The 22,427-nt window shown below is 37.4% G+C and overlaps 1 protein-coding gene across 5 annotated transcripts in view; it reads left to right on the plus strand.

Moving 5' to 3' along the window:
• Ppn (proteoglycan-like sulfated glycoprotein papilin) overlaps nt 1-22,427 on the plus strand; it is a 557,431-nt gene that overhangs the window by 278,928 nt on the left and 256,076 nt on the right. For all 5 annotated transcript variants that reach the window (XM_081729955.1, XM_081729958.1, XM_081729956.1 and 2 more), the window contains exon 3: nt 10,773-10,957. In XM_081729955.1, coding sequence (XP_081586081.1) covers nt 10,773-10,957 — 185 coding nt within the window. The remainder of the gene's footprint in view (nt 1-10,772; nt 10,958-22,427) is intronic.

Consider the following 22,427-nt stretch of genomic DNA (forward strand, 5'->3'; position numbering starts at 1 on the left):
CCAAGAATCGAACCCGGGGTCGAGTGCACTAGCCACTAAATCAGCAGAGAGGGATCATCAATTGCTACATTGTAGTGCAGAGTATTGGACTCTCCAGAACAGAGATCTGGACACTAAAAGGCGATTGAAGACTTTCGGAATGTGTATGTGGAGAAGAAGGATGAATATTAGCCGGATTCAAACGAAATTAATAAGGAAGTGCTGGGAACAATGGGAATAAAATGAACAATATTGGATGTAATGAAAATGAGAGAATTCAACTGTTTGGAACATTAGCTAAGAATAGATTGAATCCAGAGGAACGTGATAGGCAGTACGGTAGAAAGGAAATCACGACAGAATGGGAGAAAAAGTCTGCATTACTGGGTAGTGTATAAACTGATAATTTCTACGTCAAGGTCAAGATGTAGCTAAGAACTTGAGTACATGGGAGCTCCAAAATATACCTGCTACTCGTGGCTGAATACCTAAGATGATAATCACTTTCTTTCAATATATATTCTGGGAAAATTCAATGCAACTAGCATGCTACCGAAAACACTACCAATATTACTTCCAATTTTTATGGGCTTCGTGCATGGACGCCCATCCTGGAAGACAGTGCACCCCCCCCCCCTGAAAGTTTGCTTGCGCTACCTAGGATCTGGATATTTTGCTTGGATATCTGACAACAAAACACAGATATCTAAAAAGGTCTTCCCCAAGTTGTGCCACTTACCTTTGTTGTTGGTGTTGATTTTGAGTATAACGTCCCTTTCAGCAGCGAGGCTATATAGGACGTGGACCTACTGATTAACGTAGAATCCGAACCACATTAGCTCTCGCCGGGAGTCGAACCCGGGTCTCCCACGCCAAAGGCGATTACGCTAACCGCTTAGTCTCTACTGTTGCCTTTGTGTGTATAAAGTGGACGATATGTGTTTTCTCCAGAATGCGGCTGCGTCATTCCGCCTTCTTATCAGTCCACCATTCTTTTCGTAGCTATCATATGTGTGTACCACATCCACCTACTCACCTACTAAACGCGCACCCTGTGAGCCTCAACAACAGTAATTAGCTTAAGAAGCCACAAAAATATAACCCTTTTGTAAAAAGAGTGCTAATTTTGTTGTGTAAACATATAGACGTGTCCTAATATATGATACAAATGCACGTGTATACATGAGAACCTCTCCAACTGATGAGCTGTCATCATATGTCCGTAGGTAGTGCGTGATGGGGGAGGATTGAGCTTTCCCCTGGGTTCACCTTTAGTCCGCTCTGAAATTTTCGGTTGTTTGTGGGTAGAATGTAGGTGAACTTAGGTTTTGTGTGATGAAGCAGCTTATAAAACGATATACAGAATGTAAAAATTAAAATTTTAGTATGCAAGATAACTTCTGTTTCCCTGTTGACTACAGAAGAGATTCTTACAAAGCAATGGTGATTTTAGATTTTCTCCGGCGGAGACTTAGAATAAACAAGAGGTGAAAGTAGTTACTCATTCACGCTGTCCACGATTGAAGAGATACCCGTGGGGGGAAATTTCCCCCAGACCATCCCCTGAAATCACCACTGATATGAAGTATTGTCTTCGTGTTCTCCAGTACCACGATTGTCCACATAACATCTCGCACATTTCTATCTTGTGTTCACTGGAAACACGGTGAAGTGTTGGGCTCAGTTTAATAATAATAAGAAAAGGGTTTATGAAATGGATCTGTATCACTTCTGTAAGGGCTTTGAAAAAAAAAACGAAGAAAAAGCGTATACAGTATTACCCCCACGAGATCTCGGAGGGGAACAGGAACTTATTCACATCCAAACATTCTTGGGTGTTGTAATCCTTTGGGAATCGAAAGAGTAGGACAAAAGTGGTTGCCCAGATCCCCCGCAGGTGCATCAGTTCAACTTAAGCGACCTTTTTCGATAGCCTTCTTTAAGAAGATTGACCATTATGAAGAACTGGAATTGAGAAGGATTAGAGCAGTGCCACCTAGCGCCTTAGACACTAACAACAAAGAGACATTTCTCCCTTTTTTTTATATGTGGTCTAATAATCAGAGGACTTACTAAAAGAAGAAAAAATGGTTTCAAATAATTCAAGGAATACATTTTCTACGTATACCTGGGTTCTAAGTTTTTTGGTCTTTGTATAAAGAGCTACGTAAAGATTCATCAAATATTTTGTAAGGAACGTTGTGTTCTACTGGGAAGAAATGTGCACACTATGCAAAAGGATCAATAAACAAATATAAACTTTGTGGTAGTGGAGAAGAATGCAAAAAAGTAGCTAGTTTGAATGGAAATCAATAAGTGTTGGCAATAGAATGTACTTTTACTCATAAGATGAGAATAGATAAAAAATAACATCATCTCGTGTTGTAAATTTTATAGATTTTGTCCCGTCTCGATTCTCGATTCTCCGTCTTGGTGTAATATTAACACAAAATAATTAACACATTACACACTGTGTTACTTTCTTCGTGTTGGTGCAACACCGCCACAAGTAACACTTTTCTCCACACTGCCGACCCTGACATGGAGTCGAATCAACATTGAAAATACTAACACATCCGAATTTAACACCGCTTAACACCGGTTGTGTGTTAAAGACGTAACACACCCCCTGTGTTAAACGCCAACACCGCAGGGTCTATGTTGAACTAACACCGCATATGGTAGTCACGCTGGAACCACTGCCCTGTGTTAAAATTGAGTTGAATTAACACAACCATTTATTACTGTGTAGAATTCTTTTTTGTGTCGTCTCGATTCTTGTAGAATTCTTTCTTGTGTCATCTCGATTCTCGTAGAATACGTTTTTGTCCCGTATTGATTCTCGGAATGTACATCTATGTACAAAATTATTACCTGATTTTTTCTTAATTCCTTCTTGAAGTTATGAGAATTCTTTTGTGTCACGAAAGCTTCACGATGGTTGTGAAATAACAACATTCAAATCTTGTTTATTACTGGAGTTTTAAACGTTGATAAATGCTCTTCATTTTATTTGTACGAGCACCACCACGTTTTATACTTAGAATTATATACTTAGAATTATATACTTAGAATTATATACTTAGAATTTTTATACTTAGAATTATATACTTAGAATTATATACTTAGAATTATATACTTAGAATTTTTATACTTAGAATTATATACTTAGAATTATATACTTAGAATTTTTATACTTAGAATTATATAACACTAAAACAGTGTTTGAGACCTGAGACCTAGGTGAACTACTGTTGGCCCTGAGGCTCGGAAAATTTCTCATCTTGACTCGAATTTGAAAATGAACTTCTCGCGTTTTGGAAAGGTGGCATGATGGCTTAGTGGTAGAGTGCTTACCCTTGGAGTCTGAGGTTCCTAGTTCGATCCTCCGTCAAGTAAATTTGTGATGGACAATATCGTACCTATGTTTTTTTTTGGGGGGGGGGTACTCTCGTATTCTACCACGTTCTTATATCACCATTTCTTCCGTTATCAATTCACTTGCCTTGATCATTCATTTCCCTTAGCCTAATGGATATAGTCGTAGGACGTTCAACTAAAAAGAGGAAGATGAAGTAGTTGTGAGATAGAATTATTGTGCCCTAACAGATATGACAGAAGGAAAAATAGGGTAATGGAGGAAAATTGCTACAGGTCAGGGGCGTATCCAGGACCGACTTCGGGGGGGGGGTCGGTGGGTTGTCATACTGCTACTTAGAGCTACTTTTAAGAGCTTCAAACTCTGGGATGGGTTTTATTTATATATTTATATATAAAGTAAGAAAGTTTCCTCTTCTGGTCGTGGTGGGGGGTCGATCGCCCCGCTGGATCCGCCACTGCGACAATTGATGAATAGTGTCAATTTCTTTGTCAAGATGAGGATGTTATCTTTTGCGGCCAGTGACTACTGACTTGATTGAGTGGTCTTATTCAACACTGCGCTGGTGGCAATAGCAGAATGATGTCGATCGTTCGGCTTCGGATCACGAAATGCAATCCATCTGGGATTGAGTTCTTCTGAAAGTTTCTTTCTTCATGTTCCTGTTGCCAAATGTAGATCATTTTTTAAACAGCTTTCAAATAAAGAAAAATCATTTAAAAAAAAATATTGCATTCTAATATTACCCCTAGAGAGAAAAAGGAAAAGCAAACATAAACTATTACTAATAACAGACGTCTGGATGAATTTCGAAATGTAGAAACTAAAGATTTATATTAGTTTTCTCATATTCTTCTCTCTCTCTCTCTTCTTCATATTTAAGGTTGGTTTAAGGAGACAAGTTTTACCGATAGATGTCACTACAGTCTTCGTATCTCTCTCATGTATTTTTTACCGTTGACGAAAATTCACGATTTCTTTTACAAATTTCAACCTAGAGACAATTTTTAAAGAAGGAACTTCATAACCTATTGAAGGCAACAATCCGTGCCGATTTTTTATTTAGAATTTTCTTCATTGTTGAAATGGCTTGATTGTTGAAATGGATATCCAAATCTTTAACAATGTAACTATTTCAACAGTGAATAAAATTCTAAATAAAAAATCGGCACGGATTGTTGCCTTTAATACGTTATGAAGTTCATTCTCTAAAAATTTTAAATCTCTAGGTTGAAATTTGTAAGAGAAATCGTGAATTTTCGTCAACGGTAAAAAAAATACGTGAGAGAGATACGAAGACTGTAGTGACATCTATTGGCAAAACTTCTCCCTTTACACCAACCTTAAGGTACAATTACAAGGCTGCATGACCATTTTTTTAAATACTGACGCAAATAATATGTTACTCTGAATACTTACTTTGATTATACGCCATTCTATTCGTTCAAACGTAAATACTACTAGCTTTATAAATGTTTTGCAAAATGACACTAAATTTCCCTATCACAATTTGAAAATTCCCTTCTCTGGAGAAAGGGAATTCCGGTTTCGCCTTACAACCAAATTAACATACACTATCTTAGCATCATCGCCTGAAGTAATGAAAATAGGCATATGGCAAAACGGGAAATGGACAAACAGGAAGACACCTTTAATAGTTTTCATAATATTTTTGAAAGAAATATTGCATCTTTTTTGACAAAAGTAAAAGAAAGATCCATCGAACATATCCTGAGGTGTCTTTAAATCAAGGAATAGTGTATGGAAACAGGCCCGTGTCCAAGGGGGGCCTTGCCCCCCTTAATTTTTATTGCCCCCTTAAAATTTTCACGGCAGGCTTGCAAGTGAACAATAATATTATTGGATCGACCCCCCTAACTTCTACCGGCCCCCCTTAATTTTTATTGCCCCCTAAAATTTTTACGGATAGGCTTACAAATGAATTATACTGTAATATGGTTGGATCGGCCTCCCTAACTTCTACCGGGCCCGCCTACATTTTTGGTCTGGCTATGGGCCTGCATGATAAGAAAGTTATATCGCATCCCAGGTGCAATAGAACTGTGTGTCTTGGGTTCAAATCTCACTCAGAGCGCTAGTGTCATTTATTATCCTTTGACCTTTTTATTATCTGATTATTCTTTATACTTCATCGCCTTCTTTAGCCACAAGGACAGGATACAAAGACGTAAAACTCAGAAATATATCAAGAAATACAGTAACTCTAATTAATGAAACAAAATGTATCCTGGAAAGTATATTTATTTCAGGATGTAACTGTCTACCGTTAAAAAAAATATCTCAGTTTTCATTAACATTTGTTACGTCACTTGTCTAGTCTACAAATATGCCTTAGTGTGTGAGTATATATGCGTAAGTGGAGTCGAAAGTTCACATTTTAACGTGGGTGGTTCTGATCCCCGCGATCTTTCACTCTGCCTTTCTTTTTTTATTCTGAAAATGTTAGACGTCCCACAGCCAGACATGTACTAACAAGATGGAATATTAAAAAGAGAGAAATAGACATGAGCGAGAAGCAAAAACTCTGACTTTTAATGTGATACTATGTTGGGAGGAGACGGTTGTCATTCACTTTCCCTGGATGTTACAACAGTTTCAGAGATGCAAACTTAACAGTTTAATATACCTCTTTAAGAGGCCTAATGACTGCGAAATTAAAATATCCGCTAGTTTTACAGTAATTATGTGATATCTTCAAATAGATAAAAATAATCAAAATGTGGAACAAGAGCGCGCTAGACAATATTATTTTGCATGAGGTACTGTTACCACGAGTCACCTAGTAGCTTTCCGTTTGCAGCTATTTAAAAATGCAAAAATAAATGATTTTCTAAATGGCTGGAAATCGAAAGCAGATAAGTGAGTCGTGATAACGGTATCTCATGTAAAATAATATTGTCTAGCGAGCTCTTGTTCCACTTTTCGATTATCTTTTATCTATTTGAAGATATCACATAATTACTGCAAAATTAGCGGTATTTTAATTTCGCCGTGATGGGGCTTCTTAAGATTTTACAGTAAACAAGGATAATCAGTAGTAGAGCTCTTAACTCTGGTTTGAAGGACCCTAGGACGTAGTTTTGATGTCACATAGATTTTCCTGGTGCACTCCCTATTCGTCCCCACTGTCATCCCACAAGTTCTTTCATAATTTTCATTAGCTTGCATTAATCATACCTCTTAACCTATAGATGATAGTAAACATTACTGACTGTAACTTGCCAATATTAACAATTTCTCTTGTTTAACTCTTGAATGAATGTAATTCAATAATATTAACCACTTCCTTGTTAAGAGCCTGACTCACTTAAAAACCAATACAAAATTTACCATTTTATTTTACTTGTTTTCCATAAATTAAAGGAGATAATGAAATACAACTTACCACAATCATAGATACGTACCATCTTGTCTTGAAATCCTGTGAACTATATTTTAAATAATAGTTGTATTTAGTTTGTAATAAACAAAATAATTTTAACATACAGTTATTAAAATTAAATAATAATGTCATCAAGAAAAAGTAGTTCACAGAATACCAAAACAACGTGATACGTAATCAAATGCAGTTGAGTTCGTTCCTCTAGTCGCTGACTTAACTTAGATTTTGGAGGAAATATTATTCTGGCAACACTGTAATTTCTATGGAAGGGAACACTGAAAATTCTTGAGATTAATATTTTCTGTTGTAGAATAACATTATCTATGATTGTGATAAGTTGCAGTTCATTATCTCCTTTCACTTATGAAAAACAAGCAAAAGAAAAATGGTAAATTCTGTGTTGTTTTTAGTAAGTCAGGCTCAACTGTTTCCCTTGTTTAATCCTATAATGTAACATTTGTGAATCCTTTGATATAATTGAGTAATATCAACTATTTCTGTTGTTTAAATTCTTGAATCTAAATTAACATCAACCATTTTCCGCATTGTTTTAGGAAGACCAATATTCTGACCAGTTTTCAATGCACTATCCTTTTCTTTGCAAAAATTTTGTAAATTGTACGTGAAAACCGTTAAATATATATTGACAAGGATTTGGAACTTTTTCGGTCCCGGCTGAAATAAGAAAAAAAAAAGGAAGAAACCCGAAGGAAATGTTAAAATGCAATAAAATCTTTGAGTTTTACGCTCCACGGTTGTGCCGGTTAGGCTAAAGGAGACGGTGATTATGAGAAATGAATGAAATGGTGGAATGAAGAAAGTGGGAGGAAACGGAAGAACCCCGAGGAAGCCCACGCACACTGTGTTTGTCCACCACAAAGTTCACTTGGCGGAGGCTGGGATCGAACCAAGAGCCTCATGTACTAGAGGTGAACGCTGTACCACTAAGCCACCGCAGCTCCATTCGATGAGAGAGTTTATCGTCCTTTTCGGCACTGACATTGTATGAGACGTTAACCGACAGACTAACTTGGAACCTAAACCACATAAGACTCCACCGAAATCGAACCCGTGTCTCTCGCGTCACAGGCATATAAACTAACCTCAATCAAGACATGTTTGATATATAATAAAATGAAAGATTCCTTGGCATATTGTTTGTGCATTTGGATACACTGTTGTCGCGTTGTTTTTTGGATACATAATGTTTGGAAATGTCAAGTGAAGAGCGAGACAGTGTCACACGATCCAAACGCGTCACTTTACTGACTTTATGTGGCTCATTAAACATCTGTATATCATTGATTTAATTTCATTGCATGTCTTTTGACAGACGTTTTAAAAAAATCCACGCCATCATTAAAAATAAAATAAAATAAAATAAATGAATAAATGAACACAATTCATAATGGGAGATATTTTACTTGACGCGCCCTTCCATACAGTAGATTTTTAGTAATGATGAGAGTAGTCGAGCTCTCAGAGACATTAGATTAACAATCCACTGACGAGGGTTCGAATCCCTTTTCGGGCATACGTATTCTTAGTTGTTTTTGATGTACAGGGGGTTTCTATCGTATGATAGAATCCAGTAATAAAAGTAAATGAAGTATAATATGTAAAACATTGTAAACAAAAATTATTAGTATGAATGCCTCTGACATACATGGCCCCGGGTTCGATTTTTAGTGGGAAAATGCTTTTTCGGTGTTTTCCCAGCATTGTGATTAATTTCGGGAGATATGCTTAAGAGTCTTCATCCCGGCGAAAGTAAAATACCGCTAATTTTACAGTAATTATGTGATATCTTTAAATAGATAAAAGATAATCGAAATGTGGAGCAAGAACGCCCTAGACAATATTATTTTACATGAGAAACCGTTATCACGACTCACTTATCTGCTTTCGATCTCGAGCCATTTTGAAAATCGGCATTTATTTTCGCGGTTCTAAACAGCTGAAAACGGAAAGCCACTAGGTGACTTGTGATAACAATACCTCACGCAAAATAATATTGTCTAGAGCGCTCTTGTTCCATATTTCATTTATCTTTTATCTATTTGAAGATATCACATAAATACTGTAAAATTAGCGGTATTTTAATTTCGCCGGGATGAAGACTCTTAAATTACAAAATGAAGAGTTGTCAATAAGTTTTTTCTCCAAGTTTCTTTTTTCTTTTCATTTTCTTTTCTTTTTTGGGTTTTCCCGTAGTTGTTTGTTTCTCCCACTTTCTCATTCTACCATTTCGTTCATAGTCATTCATTTTCATCAATCAATCATCCGTCTCCTTTAGTCTAAAGGGAGCGGGGCGTGGTAGAGCGCTTACCTCTGGTGCATGGTATCCCTGGTTTGATCAAAAGTTACTTTAAATTACATTTAGCGCTCTAATTTGATATATTAACTCTTATGTCACTCTTATATATAACTTATATTGCAAATACGGTTCGACACAACGCATGGTCACGGTGGCTCAGTGGTAGAGTCCTTGCGTCTGGGGCGGAGATTCCCTGGTTCGATACCTGGCTAAAAATGTTTGTGGTGCACAACATTGAGTCCGTGGGTTTTGTAGAGGTACTCACGTTTTCTCCCTCATTTTCATTCCACCAATTCTCCCACGATCATTCACTTACTTTATCATCATCTCCCTTAGCCTAATGGACATAATCGTTTCGTGACTACTAACCACAAAGACAACAAATGAAAATCGTGTAACATTCAGTGCTGCCAACTTATTAGAACAGAAATTGCGGGCATTTCAAAACTTTCATTCTTTGTAGGACATCCTTCATAACACCTCTCTTCATAGCTTAAAATATTCACGTCCAAATACTGTAAATTCCTAAAAAAGCAAAATCAGTGTTAGCTTTTTATATAACGTAAGTCAAGGTAAATAAGCTATGTGAGGAGTATTGGATTTTTTTAAGACCTTAATTTTCATAAAATACAAAGAACAAGACACGTACGTCGCAGAATAGCCTTTTCCGCGTGTAGAAAAAAATGTAAGAATAATGCCACTCACTTCTGTTTTGTACCCAAGATAAAAGAAAAAAGTGTTACAAAGTGGCGTATTTACAAACACGTGCAGGTAATTACGCCAACTCTAGGATATTAATAGAAGCCTGTAATAAATCTTCCAACTGCTTACATTGCTGTATTATACAAACTCAAATATTACTACACAGCATAGCTGAAGCAATAAATAAATAAATAAATAAATAAAATAAAATAATCGAAGTGCAAGATGAAGATAAAAAGATAAAATGTAAAAACGATAGTCTCCAAAGGTAAAATGAAATTCCAAACTGAAAGGTTTTAGTCCATAAGAAGATAAACAAAGTATCACTGTACCGTGACTTAAAAAAAATACACCGATATTACATGGAACATGTGGGACAAATGAAAACATATTTGTCTTCTGCATCCAGTCCTGCACAAGCCCTGTCGTATTTCGCTGCACCATCCTTGGTATTGATTTAGTAGCCATGGAATCACAAATACTAAAATTACACTTACAAAACAAAGTGTTCCTAGACGGACACGAAATAATGCGTACATTGCTGTAAACAATCGGCAATGTTCTGAGTTTGGACGGTACTAATAACGGATTCTTATCTCTATTGAAATAATAACGTCTTTCCACGGAACCTTCCCGAAGCAAACAACACTGCACGACGTGGCGATCTTAGCGCTGTCTCCCGCAGTATTCGTCAAATCGGACTTGTCCAAGCGCGTGGCACATATTGGACGGTAATTCTAGCGGATTTCGTCGGAAACATCTCAGCACTGAACACTTGGCGCATTTAGCTGCACTGGCGTATATACCTGCACCTGAAGTTACCTTACATAAGCGTACAGTACGAACTTTATGTCTTTCCTCACAACTTTGGTCATTGCATTGATTCTTATGTGAACTGAATGCCCCATTTATTGTTCTAATCTATTTCTTTTCTTTTCTTTTCTTTTTGTTTTAAATATAGTATTTTCTCAACTATTTTTCTTTTTTTTCAGCATCCCATCCGTCATCACCATGGTAGACACAAACGACAGAGAGGCTACCTTCCGGGTAGCTACGTAATTCCGGGCGACAGTCAACCAGAATATGGTGACTGGGGTCCTTGGTCAGAGCCCAGCGAGTGCTCAAGATCTTGTGGTGGAGGAGTGGCGTTTCAAACAAGACGGTGCAGGGATGTCAGGTAAGATGTTTTACTTTATAGCGTAACGTCTTCATGTTCTGAGTTCAAGGCAGTCATAGTGCTGTTCGGTTCACAGAAGAAATAACTTTTGTGTTACAATAAATTTTAAAAGCTATTATTGAGTAATTTAATGAATACGTAGAGCGTGGTATCGACTTCGATTCTTGGTGTAACTTTAAAATGTTGTCATTAATTCGCATCGTAAAAAGAGCGGAAGCTGCTCATATTAAGTAGTAGTGAATTTCATTCTAGAAAGCCGAAAATAATGCAATGGAAATAATATGTAAACTGCATATTGTCCAACTACAAGTGCCTACGTCAAAGCCTAATCTTATAATAAGTGCCTCAACATTAACCCCTTGCGTACCAGCGACATTCATGTGGATTTAAAGGTTAAAAGATTTCGTTTCACTTCTTCCGGTACTTTTTTCTTTAGTTTAACGTTCCACCATTATGCTCCGAAGCTAAGAGCAACAGTGGTGGTGATGAACGAAGTGGTTCGTGGATTCAACAAAGTGGAAGGAAACGGGAAATCCCCGAGAGAAATCGTGCACACCACGAAGATATTGACATAGCTAGAATATTTTGCTAGGAAGAGCACCGCTTCAGTAGCGGATTTAGAAGGTGAAAACTGGAGGCCCAGCCAAAATCCAGACTATGATACTGAATTATGGACTAGGAATCATGAGTATACTAAAACTTAAAACAAAATATATCAATGATAGCTTAAATTATGTTTATCATGTAGAAAACTAGGGACCTAGGTCCCCCAGCCCCGTCCTATATGCGCTACTGCATCACTCCTTACTTCTAACAAGTGAAAGAACCTTACGTGTGGTGCAATGGCATTCTAGGGGCGCAACAGTGTTCTACGGTGACTGATCCCGGTCTGGTTACGCCTACACACAAAGGCTATGGCACAAGCTGAAATCGAAGCAGAGACACCACTCATTAGAGAGTTGAAAGATCTACTACTGGTCCACCACGCCCCTATTTTTGCTCTTGAATCCAGTCATAGAAGAGTTGAGCACGGATGTGCTGACTTGAACTCTGAGGCTCACAAAACAGATCTGTTGAGAAATTGGCCAGAGCATCTCAATAAGCCCTTTGCTCGTACTTAAAAGAGTAATTACCTGAGATTGAATTTCGATAATGATGGATCAGAGATAACGGCGAAGAAAATTACTCAATCATGATAGGATCGTTCTGTCTTTTTAATTACCACGTTCTTTTGTGTACTTAAGACTTCAATAATTGTCTTTAAATGCCAGTCCTTCCGAAATTAAATTTCACGGAAGCTAAAGGCCATACCCTGCAATTAGAAGCGTTTCGTCTCCATTAAAAAAAAAAAAAAAAAAAAAGTCTTCATCAGAATGAAAGACGAATAGTCTCTCTCATTTTGTCTCATTGTGGTCAGCTGAAGGAGAACGGAGAAACTACCCTTATAAAGCGGTTCGGAGGAAGGGGAAAGGGGGAGAGGTAGAAAAGTGTCTAAAGATCTCCAACAATGCTGCTGTACAAAGGCATTGTCTTTATAACTTATTCAACCGCAGAAATAAAAGAAAAGAAGGTATTTGTTTGAGTGGACAGGCGTGATATTGCGGAAACAATGCCTCATCCATACAGATTCTCTCCTCCACCCTCGGAAATTGCTGCAGAATGGTGAACAGGTATCTTGAAAGAGTTTTTTAAAAAGGGGTTTGAGAAGAGGAGAATGACTTGGGCGTTGCTGAAGATGCGTATCTTATATGTTCCAGTCTCTCCTTCACCGTCAGGGGGTTCAACTGGGGGGAAGGTCTGGATTTCTCCATGACGTACATTTTTCATCCAAGCTAATTTGGGGCGTAAACCAAACTTGCACTTGAACGAGTTTTAAGGAAATAACGTGATCAAAGGAGTTTTAGGATGATTTGTTAAAATTAAATATGACCTAATACTTAATATGTCAGTTGGATAACAAAATGAAATCTGCAGACGCCTTCTAGTCAACTACTACTGTGTGTCGGAGAAGAACGTATTTTATTCACCATAACACATCTAGCAATCTATTTTTACTTTTAAGTATAGGATATAAATTTTTAAAGGAACATTTCTCAGTTTTGATAATCAACCCAACTACTGTTTCAGCAGTTCACTGGTCTTTAGACCAATCACTCGCGGTCAAATATGCTATGTGCAAATTGTTTTTGCAAGTATACAGATTGCAGTGTTGCCAATCTTCGATTCTTTACAGTCGTGGTGGACTAACTCCCTGTCTGTCCCTACACACTGTTTAAGCATTTTTTTTTTTTTTTTTTTAAATCTAATAGGTCACGATGTTGCAAACTTGGGTAAAGTTTATGAGTTCTAAAAATATGAACACAAGCCCTAAATTTTAACTTTTCTGCAGACTAGGACTTGTAACACTTAAACGATTTTTAGAACTTGTGTTGTTTTAGTTCTGAAATTCGCCATCACCACACAGTATTGCGACAGTGCTGTAGTTGCCACAGTCAGGACCGTATCCACGGGGGACTAGGGGGGCGGGCCCCCCTAAACTTTGGCTGGCCCCCTAAAAGTTTCAGGATAGGCTTGCAAGTGAACTATAATATGGTGATGAAGCATGAAATGAACTATAATATGATGCCCCCCCTAAATTTTTGGGCTGGCTACGGGCCTGGCCGCAATCCTATTAAAAACGCAGTTAATTTCAAAGGTAACGGCGACCAGGGGCGTCATTTAGGAGGTGGGCAGGAGGGGCAATTCCCCCCCAAAGAGTTTGAGGAATACATATACTTTAATTGATTGTCTACTAATATAGTAGTACAAAACGTAAAAGTCTTGTCTCGGTGGTGCCCTTGCCCTCCTCAAGCAAAGTCTGAAATGACACCCCTGACGGCGAGGCGTGTACACAGAACTTTATTTTGTGGGGAATCCAAAGCTTTTCAGGGGCGTCCATGAGCATAAATTAGGCTATATTAAAAGTTATAAAATCACCCCTAAAATTACACTAAATGCACAGAAAATTGAGTTGAGTTGATTTTACTTTAGCGAGGCTATATGAGACGTGGACCTACTGATTAACGTGGAATCCGAACCACATTAGCTCCCGCCGGGAATCAAACCCGGACCTCCCACACCAAAGGCTAAATGCACAGAATGGTTTCGACGAGGGAGGGTCCAGACACCAGAATCCATCCCATGCTTACAGTACTAAAACTATTCTTATTATTATTACATATTATCGTCTATTCTGCAGTTAAGCTTATTCATAAATTACTAGCAGCGTTCACCCCGCTTCGCTGCGGTCACCCCGGAACGCAATAAACTTTGTTACTTAGATAATTTTTACTTTTTCGCTTTCAAGTGATATGATAAAAACCATAGAAGATTGCAGTAAATGTTAACATTATATCGCCTGTCATTTATGTTAACCCGCCCCGCTTCGCTGCGGTCACCCCCGAACGCAATAAACTTTGTTACTTAGATAATTTTTACTTTTTCGCTTTCAAGTGATATGATAAAAACCATTATAACGCCTGTCATGTATGTTAACCCGCCGAGTGACACGGTCATGCGGGTTGCATATAAATACGTTTATTTTTATACCTATGATGAACTAACAAAGGATTTGTACGTAATGGACACCTGAATGGTCAATTATCTCAAGACACTGGTAATTGAAAATTAAAGTGATATGATAAAAACCATCTAGGGTCCAAATCCTAATAACCCCCCAAAAATAAAAGAAATTGGTTCAGCCGTATTAGCGTGATGAGCGGACAAAGGATTTGTACGTTCTCTTTTATATATATAGATGTAAAGTACCATACTTGATTGTAAGAATGAATTAAAATAACGTGCAAATTATTTTAAAACATAAAACGGGAGACCATGTCTTTTCTGACTTCCTGAGTTGATTTTGAGTTTAACGTCCCGTTCAGCAGGGAGGCTATATGAGACGTGGACTTACTGATTAATGTGGAATGCGAACAAATGAACTCCCGCCGGGAATCCGGATCTCCCACGGTCCAAAGGCGCGTACGCTAACGCTTAGCCACGAAGGAGTTGTCTTTACTGACTTCGAAGAGGTAGTCAAAACCTCATCAATAGGGGATATGTTTTTTTTTTTTTTTTAATAATTTGGATTTATTTGTCACTAAATTGTGTCATCAGAAATACGGATATCTTTGTCATGAAAAGAAAAAAAATCGTCTCTTTACCTAACCTATGTCATAGAAAATAGTAACAGTAAATATTACCGGAATATCTTTTACATGAACTGCTTCATTGGGCTATAAATCTGTACTTTCTTTAAATTCTGTAGAAACTTGTGCAATCTACACTACTTTTGGCATAGATGCGATGGTAACGCCACAAGAGATTTTTAGGATTTCCGCTGTTTAGAACTTACGCATTTTTCGACTAGTAAATTAAATGATATTTAGGACTTTGCTGTTTAGGACTTATGTAATCTAGTGGATTTTTTAATGACATCTCCACTTTAGGACCATTGTATATATGTGTGTGTGTGTGAGGTTGAATACAAGCATTTTGAGACGGGTATTTTACGATTACTGCCGCATACCCGTGGCTCAGTTCACACCTACCAAATCATAATTATGTACGAGTTTTGTAAATGTCTGGGTATGAAGAAGAAACATCTGAATTCAAACTATTGTATTTTTAGCGTCTTTTTAAAATTGTCGTTTAAGATCAGATACTGTTTTGTTATCATCACTGTTATTATAATTTTCTTTTATTTTTGTATTTGTTTATTTTGCATATTACTTTGGGTTTAGATGACGTCACGTGACATACACACAACATTACAAAATTGGTCATAGAAACCACTGGTCATAACACGCCAACGGTCATTGCAGCCACATTTATCAGATACATCAATCATACAAAATATAAGCCAAGTTTGTGTTTCGTCATAGCTGCTTCATGTTATAACAGCCATATCACACAGGAAGTGCATAGAAGCCACTGATCTCCAAAAACACTGGTCAGAGACCCTAACATTCCGAGTAACGGGTCGGATCTTAGTTTGAATGATGAGTTCCGTCTCATATAGCCTATATACGAAAAGGAACCTTCAAATGAAACCAATAAATCCAATATACATTTTCTTTTCAGTAAGCCCATAATAGTTTTCTTACAACACTGAATTTGATGTCCGGTCCTTTTCGTCCTCTTTTCTGGTGTGTTTGAAAGTGTTTCAGTTTTACGTTCCAATATTATGCCCTTTCGGATGACTAAGGCAAATAAATGATGATGATGAAAGAATTAGTGAAATGAAAATGTACGAGCAAACCCATGGACGAATGTTGTCTACTACAAATTTACTTGGATGGGGATCGAACCAGTGATCTCAGACACCAGAGGTAAGCGCTTTATCACTGAGCCACCGTGCTTTCTCCGTTGTGTTTGTGAAATACTCTGTTTGCAACAATTGAACTAATGTATCACAGAAGCTGGACCTCATACTAAGCACATAATGTGTCATTCTCAAATGTCTTATGTATTTCATTGTATAAGTTGCTGTTTTCTGTAAATATCAGTGCAGTGTTGGGAAGTAACGTAACGCAAGTAACGCGTTACTTGTAACGCGTTACTTTTTAAGTAACGTTTCCTAGTAACGCGTTACATTTTTTCCAAAGTAACTGTAACGGTAACGCGTTACAAATTTTTGAGTAACGTACCTAGTTTGCGTTACTTTTTTCGCGTTACATTTCGGATGAGTAACTACAATATATGTATATTTTTTTCGGAAACAAATGTTTCTTTCCTGTAAGTGAATTTCTCAGAATGAAACAATCGAGCATGAACTACGTATGTCAGTGACCGACAGTCACAGACACACAGAGAAACAGATAAGTTCGTAGTGCCACTTGCTGTTTTTTGAAGATGAAGACAGCTTTAGGGAAATCACGTGTACTGATTGCAAGCACCTGGAAGATTTTGTCGTAGATTTTGACAGCTCCAAATCAATAAATTCAGTGAGTGAACTAGGAGTGCAATGATACCAGTAGTATATTTTACCTTGATTGGTGGTGTTTTTATAAAGATGGAGAACGAAAATATTTTACCGTTCGAACATTTGAAAGAATACTTTTTTCTTAAGAGCTGAGGATGATGATGGACAGAATTTAAAAGTAAAGTGTCTGAAGTGCCCCGGAGGAAAATATTTATCAACAACTAGGGTGCCATAATTGACGATTTACAGTAAGGTCTTGATATGAATAAACTGTGTTCTGATGAGCAGGTCTACTTTATTACTAGAAATTAATTTGCTAATGGTATGTAATATTGGAGTTCTTTCAGATCAGTTTGCTTATTCTAGAGTCCCGTTAATTATAGAGTAGTGTAATGTTTCTCTATATTCTTTATTTTTAGTTTTACATAACAATGTTGTTATTATTACATAATTAGTTTAACAGAATAATAATAAGCAACCATTTTTCCTAACGTATAGGGATGAGCACGATTCAAGCTAAAACTCGACTCGACTCGAATTCGAGTCGAGTTTCGAGTCAAGTCAAGGTTAATATCCTAAAGTCGAGTTCCGAGCCGATTCAATTTTTCGCGTCGAGTTTCGAGTCCAGTCGAGTTTGATAAATGGCTCGTTCGTTTTAAGTCGTCTTGAAATCATGGCCTGATTACACTGGAAACCGAAAGCCATGAGAAATGTAAGCTAAACAGTAATATGGAATACTTTTAGTGTCGCTCACGAGAGAGGACACGGCTCGCATCCCGTCTCGTCTCGATAGCGAGACCACAAGAGATTTTTTTATAACAAGCTCAGCTTGGCTCGGCTCAACTGAGAAGATGGCTCGAGCAGGCTCACTTAGGGTGAGCCATCGGCTCGAGCTGGCGTGGTAGGGATGAGCCATTTGCTCGGTTCGTTGATAATTCTAAACCCGGGCAGAGCAGTTTCGAAGATATTTGGCCAGTGCCCTCTAACTTTTAACAGTGTTTGGCTCGAGCCCGAATACTCAACTTGGACCCTCAACCCAAATTCAGAAGCTCGTGAACAATGTCCTTGACTACTAGACTTCACGACTACCGAGGTTGCCAATCAACTAGTTTTTTAGTATTCAAATACAAACCGCCTATCTTTCTTTTTATATACAGTGTTGTTATAATAATAATAATAATAATAATAATAATAATAATAATAATAATAATAATAATAATAATAATAATAATAATAATAATAATAATAATAATAACAATAATAAATATACGTTGTAGTAGTAGTAGTGTCATTGATAATAATTATACTGTCTATGTAATATACTTAAAGAATGTACTCGAAACTACACACCGGATTTCGCTCGAGTCGACTCGAAACTCAACCCCAATTCGAGTCGAGTTGGAGGAAATTTTTCGAGTCGACTTCTCGGGTCGAGCTCAAAGATGTCTGTTTCTAGTCGAATCGAGTGTCAAAGAAAACTCGCTCGAACTCGCTCGTGTCCATCCCTACGAGTAATGCAGTATGGCATTTTATCAATGTTACATTATATGAAAATGTTCATATATCAAGTAAAAATTTGTCCTTGCATTTACATAAAGCGATGCAGAACGTGCAATAATAATAATAATAATAATAATAATAATAATAATAATAATAATAATAATAATAATAATAATAATAATAATAATAATAATAATAATAATAACGGTAGTAATAGTAGTACGGAAAATTGAAGTCAATTTTTTTTCCACTTTTTTAAAGTTTCGGACCTCAAAGTAACGCGTTAGTAACGCGTTACTTTCGAAGTAAAGTAACAGTTACTTTTTGGGGGCAAGTAACGCGTTACTAACGCGTTAAATTTTAGAAAAAGTAAAGTAACTTGTAACGCGTTACATTTTTACAAGTAACTTACCCAACACTGTATCAGTGCTTTGCTTAATTCGAGAACCTCATGAATAAGTACTGAAAAGTACTGAATCAAAACAGTGTTAGGTCAATGACCTGTTCTGTTGTAGGATAACCTACGGAGTGGGTTTGGAAGCAGGAAAACTAAGCAATGTTTGTTATGTATATGATTATGTCGGAAATAACCAAAAACAACGAACTACAATCTAATACTCACACATTTATAGAAGGGTTGCCCGGAACTGCTTCTTGGTGGAACCAGTTTTCGGCTCTGAACAGATCCGATTCTAGAAGATCCGTTCCGGAACCGGGCTTTCGGGAGGTCTGGAACCGATTCCTATGATCCGGTTTCGGAACCAGGTTTTTCGGATCCAGTTCTGGAACCGGTTCCTGAACCGTTACTGAAAACCGGATCTCCAAAAACCGGTTCCCCCGGAACTGGAACTTTGTGGCCATTCCTAATTTATAGGCTATGTCTCTAACAAGTCATATTACGTTAGATCATAAATTAGGTTAAGACTCTTTAACTACACTAGAGGGGCTTTTTCCCCCTAAAAACAGGAACTGAAGGAAGTTGAAGTAACGGTTTGTTTTTATATGATATATACGCGATTATTTCACGTATACAGTTTTATGTCACATGTACTTCTATGTTCAGTGGATGCTCTTCTATTACGGAAGGGATCCTAAGACTCCACGGTTATGTTGGTCGTTAACTTTTATCGTGTACAAAATGCGGTAAACTGTACAGATTTTTAGGATACGCCACTGGGTAGATTGAAAGTTTCAAATAGTACGAAAAGTATTAGGTAGAAATAGACAATAAATAGAAAGAAGTGGGCACGAAATATGAGTCAAGAATAGATAACAATAGCTATGTATTATACAAAGCAATATAAAGCATTCATAACGAACAGTACGGATAAAATAGAATGCAATGAAATCTATAAGCTTAACGTCCCACGTTTTTGCCTTTTAGGCTAAGGTAGACGGTAATTAAAGCATGTGAATGATGACGGAAGAATTGATAGAATGAGAAATTAGGAGGAAAGAGGAGTATCCTGAGAAAACCCATTCCTAGCCCGCCCTAGCTATCTATTGCAAAATAGATAATTTAAAAAATTGCTTTCAGTCAAGAATTATCGTGTGGAGTAACGGACATACGAGCGGATTATTAATATTACAATATTACAAGAGTCACTTGCGTGTTTCTAATAAATAAATGTTGGTGGTGATCTCTTGGTATTCTCTCATTTACTCTCACTATATTAATCCGTAGATGAAGGAGGAAACAGAAAAGGAAGTCAGTACCGGATCAGGATGGAAGAAATAGGAACAGGATGAATCAGAAACAGGATGGAAGAAATAGGAAGTAAATGACAAGAGTTCTTTATGATAAGATCCCTATACAGCTCAGTTAGGGTGTCCTAAGGCGAAATCATGTGTTCTTCCAACGTCGTAAACTTATTGTATGTACCTTTGGATACAGTGGGAGTTCATGCGTTTCAAATTTCACGTTAAGAGGCCTAATCAATGAGAAATCAAAATACCGCTTATTTTACACTAAATTATGTATCATCTTCAAATAGATAAAAAAAATAATCGAAATGTGGAACAAGAACGTCCTAGATAATATTATTTTGCATGAAGTATCGTTATCACGAGTCATTTAGTAGCTTTCCGTTTGCAGCCATTTAGAAACGCGAAAATAAATGCCGATTTTCTTCTAAATGTCTGGAAATCGAAAGCAGATAAGTGAGTCGTGATAACAGTATCACATGTAAAATAATATTGTCTAGCGAGTTCTTGTTCCACTTTTCGATTATTTTTTTATCTATTTGAAAATATCGCATAATTACTATAAAATTAGCGGTGTTTTAATTTCGCAGTGATGGGGCCTCTTAAGTTAGTAGGTCCATGTGTCATACAGCTTCGTCGCTGAGAAATTACGTTGAACTTGCTCCTAAGCAACAAGGAAGCTGATGATGCAAAGGATGACATTGTTGCGCACGAAACGAGAAATAAAATTTATAGCCTCGTCTCCTAAGTTTTCGATAAGTCTCGATTCCCGAAGAATTTTTGACGTCTCGTCCCGAATTTATTATCCTTTCGTTTTGTAAATTTATACACAAAATTATGTCCTCATTTTTTCTTAATTTAATCTAGAAGTTATCAGAATTCCTTCACGTCACGAGAGGTCAATGTAAGGTGTGATATAACAACATTTAAACCATATCAATTATTGCAGCATTTTGTGTAATAACTTATATATATCTTCAAGGGCGGATCCTTGGGGAGGGCTATAGGTGCTATAGCCCCCCCTTGACGCTCAGATACACACTGGATAAAATGGGCTTGAATCCTGCTTTACACTGGATAAAACGGCTAACTATGGTTTAGGCCCTCCCTTGATCATATCCTGGATCCCCCACTGTATATCTTCATTGTGTTCACACAATTACTTTATCAATTTATAATTGAATCAAGGGGACAATGGTGGCTCAGTAGTAGAGCGTTTACCTCTCGTGTGTGGTGTCCCTGATTCGATCCCGGCCAAGTAAGTTTGTGGCGGACAACGTCTTGTGTGTGGGTTTTCTCAGAGTACTCCCGTTTCCTCCAACATTTCATTCCACCAACTCTTCCATTATCATTTACTTGCCTTAATCATCCGTCTCCCTTACTCGAAAAGGGCATAACCGTGGGACGTTAAAGTGTAAAATTGTATTTCGTTTTCATAGTATGAATCATGTGACACTAACAACAGTGTTTGAGATCCTAGACTTGGCTGAACTACTCTTGCCCATCAGACTCGTGAAATTTTCTTGTCTCGTCTCGGTTTTCGTCGTGAAAAGAATGCGAGAATTCTTATTTTTCTCCTCTCGTCTCGAATTTGAAAATCTACTTCTCGTATCGACAGGAGCGGATCCAGGACCGACTTGTGGGGGGGGGGGGCGGTGGGTTGTCATACTGCTACTTTTAAGGGCTCGAAACTTTGGGATGGGTTTTATTTATATATATAAAATAAGAAAGTTTTCCCTTCTGGGGGAAGGGGGCGATTGCCCCGATCGCTCCCCCCCTGGATCCGCCCCTGCGTATCGACTATCGCCTTGTTTTCGAGACGAGACAAGAAATGTCTCATCACTTGGACAACATTATTTCTAACTAATTAATTTTACTATAAAATAATAAGGTACAGATGATTTGAAAGTATTGTGTTTCATTGAGTTTACGTATTAACACAACATTTGATTGAGGTCTGTTTGGTATGGAAATGAGTGGAAATTAAGTTGCAATATTTATCTCTAACAAACAAACAAGAAAGTAACCCAACGAAAGCATTATAACGGAAAGTAAGAAACAAATTAAGATGTAACTAATGGAGGTGAGCTGAATCTAGCGCTCTCCTTTGGTGCCAAAGAACCGTGGTTCGATTCCAGCCCATGTAAGTTTTTGGTGTAAACATCGTGTCCGTGGGGTCTCTCTTTTCCTTCCAGATTATCATTCCACCGATTCTTTCATAATATTCACTTTCAATAATCATCTGTCTCTTTTACCCTTAAGGGTCTTCATCCCGGCGAAATTAAAATACGGTTAATTTTACAG

Source organism: Thermobia domestica, chromosome 11 (genome assembly GCF_964235325.1).
Source record: "Thermobia domestica chromosome 11, izTheDome1.hap1.1, whole genome shotgun sequence".
In the NCBI taxonomy this organism is placed as follows: Eukaryota; Metazoa; Arthropoda; class Insecta; order Zygentoma; family Lepismatidae; genus Thermobia; species Thermobia domestica.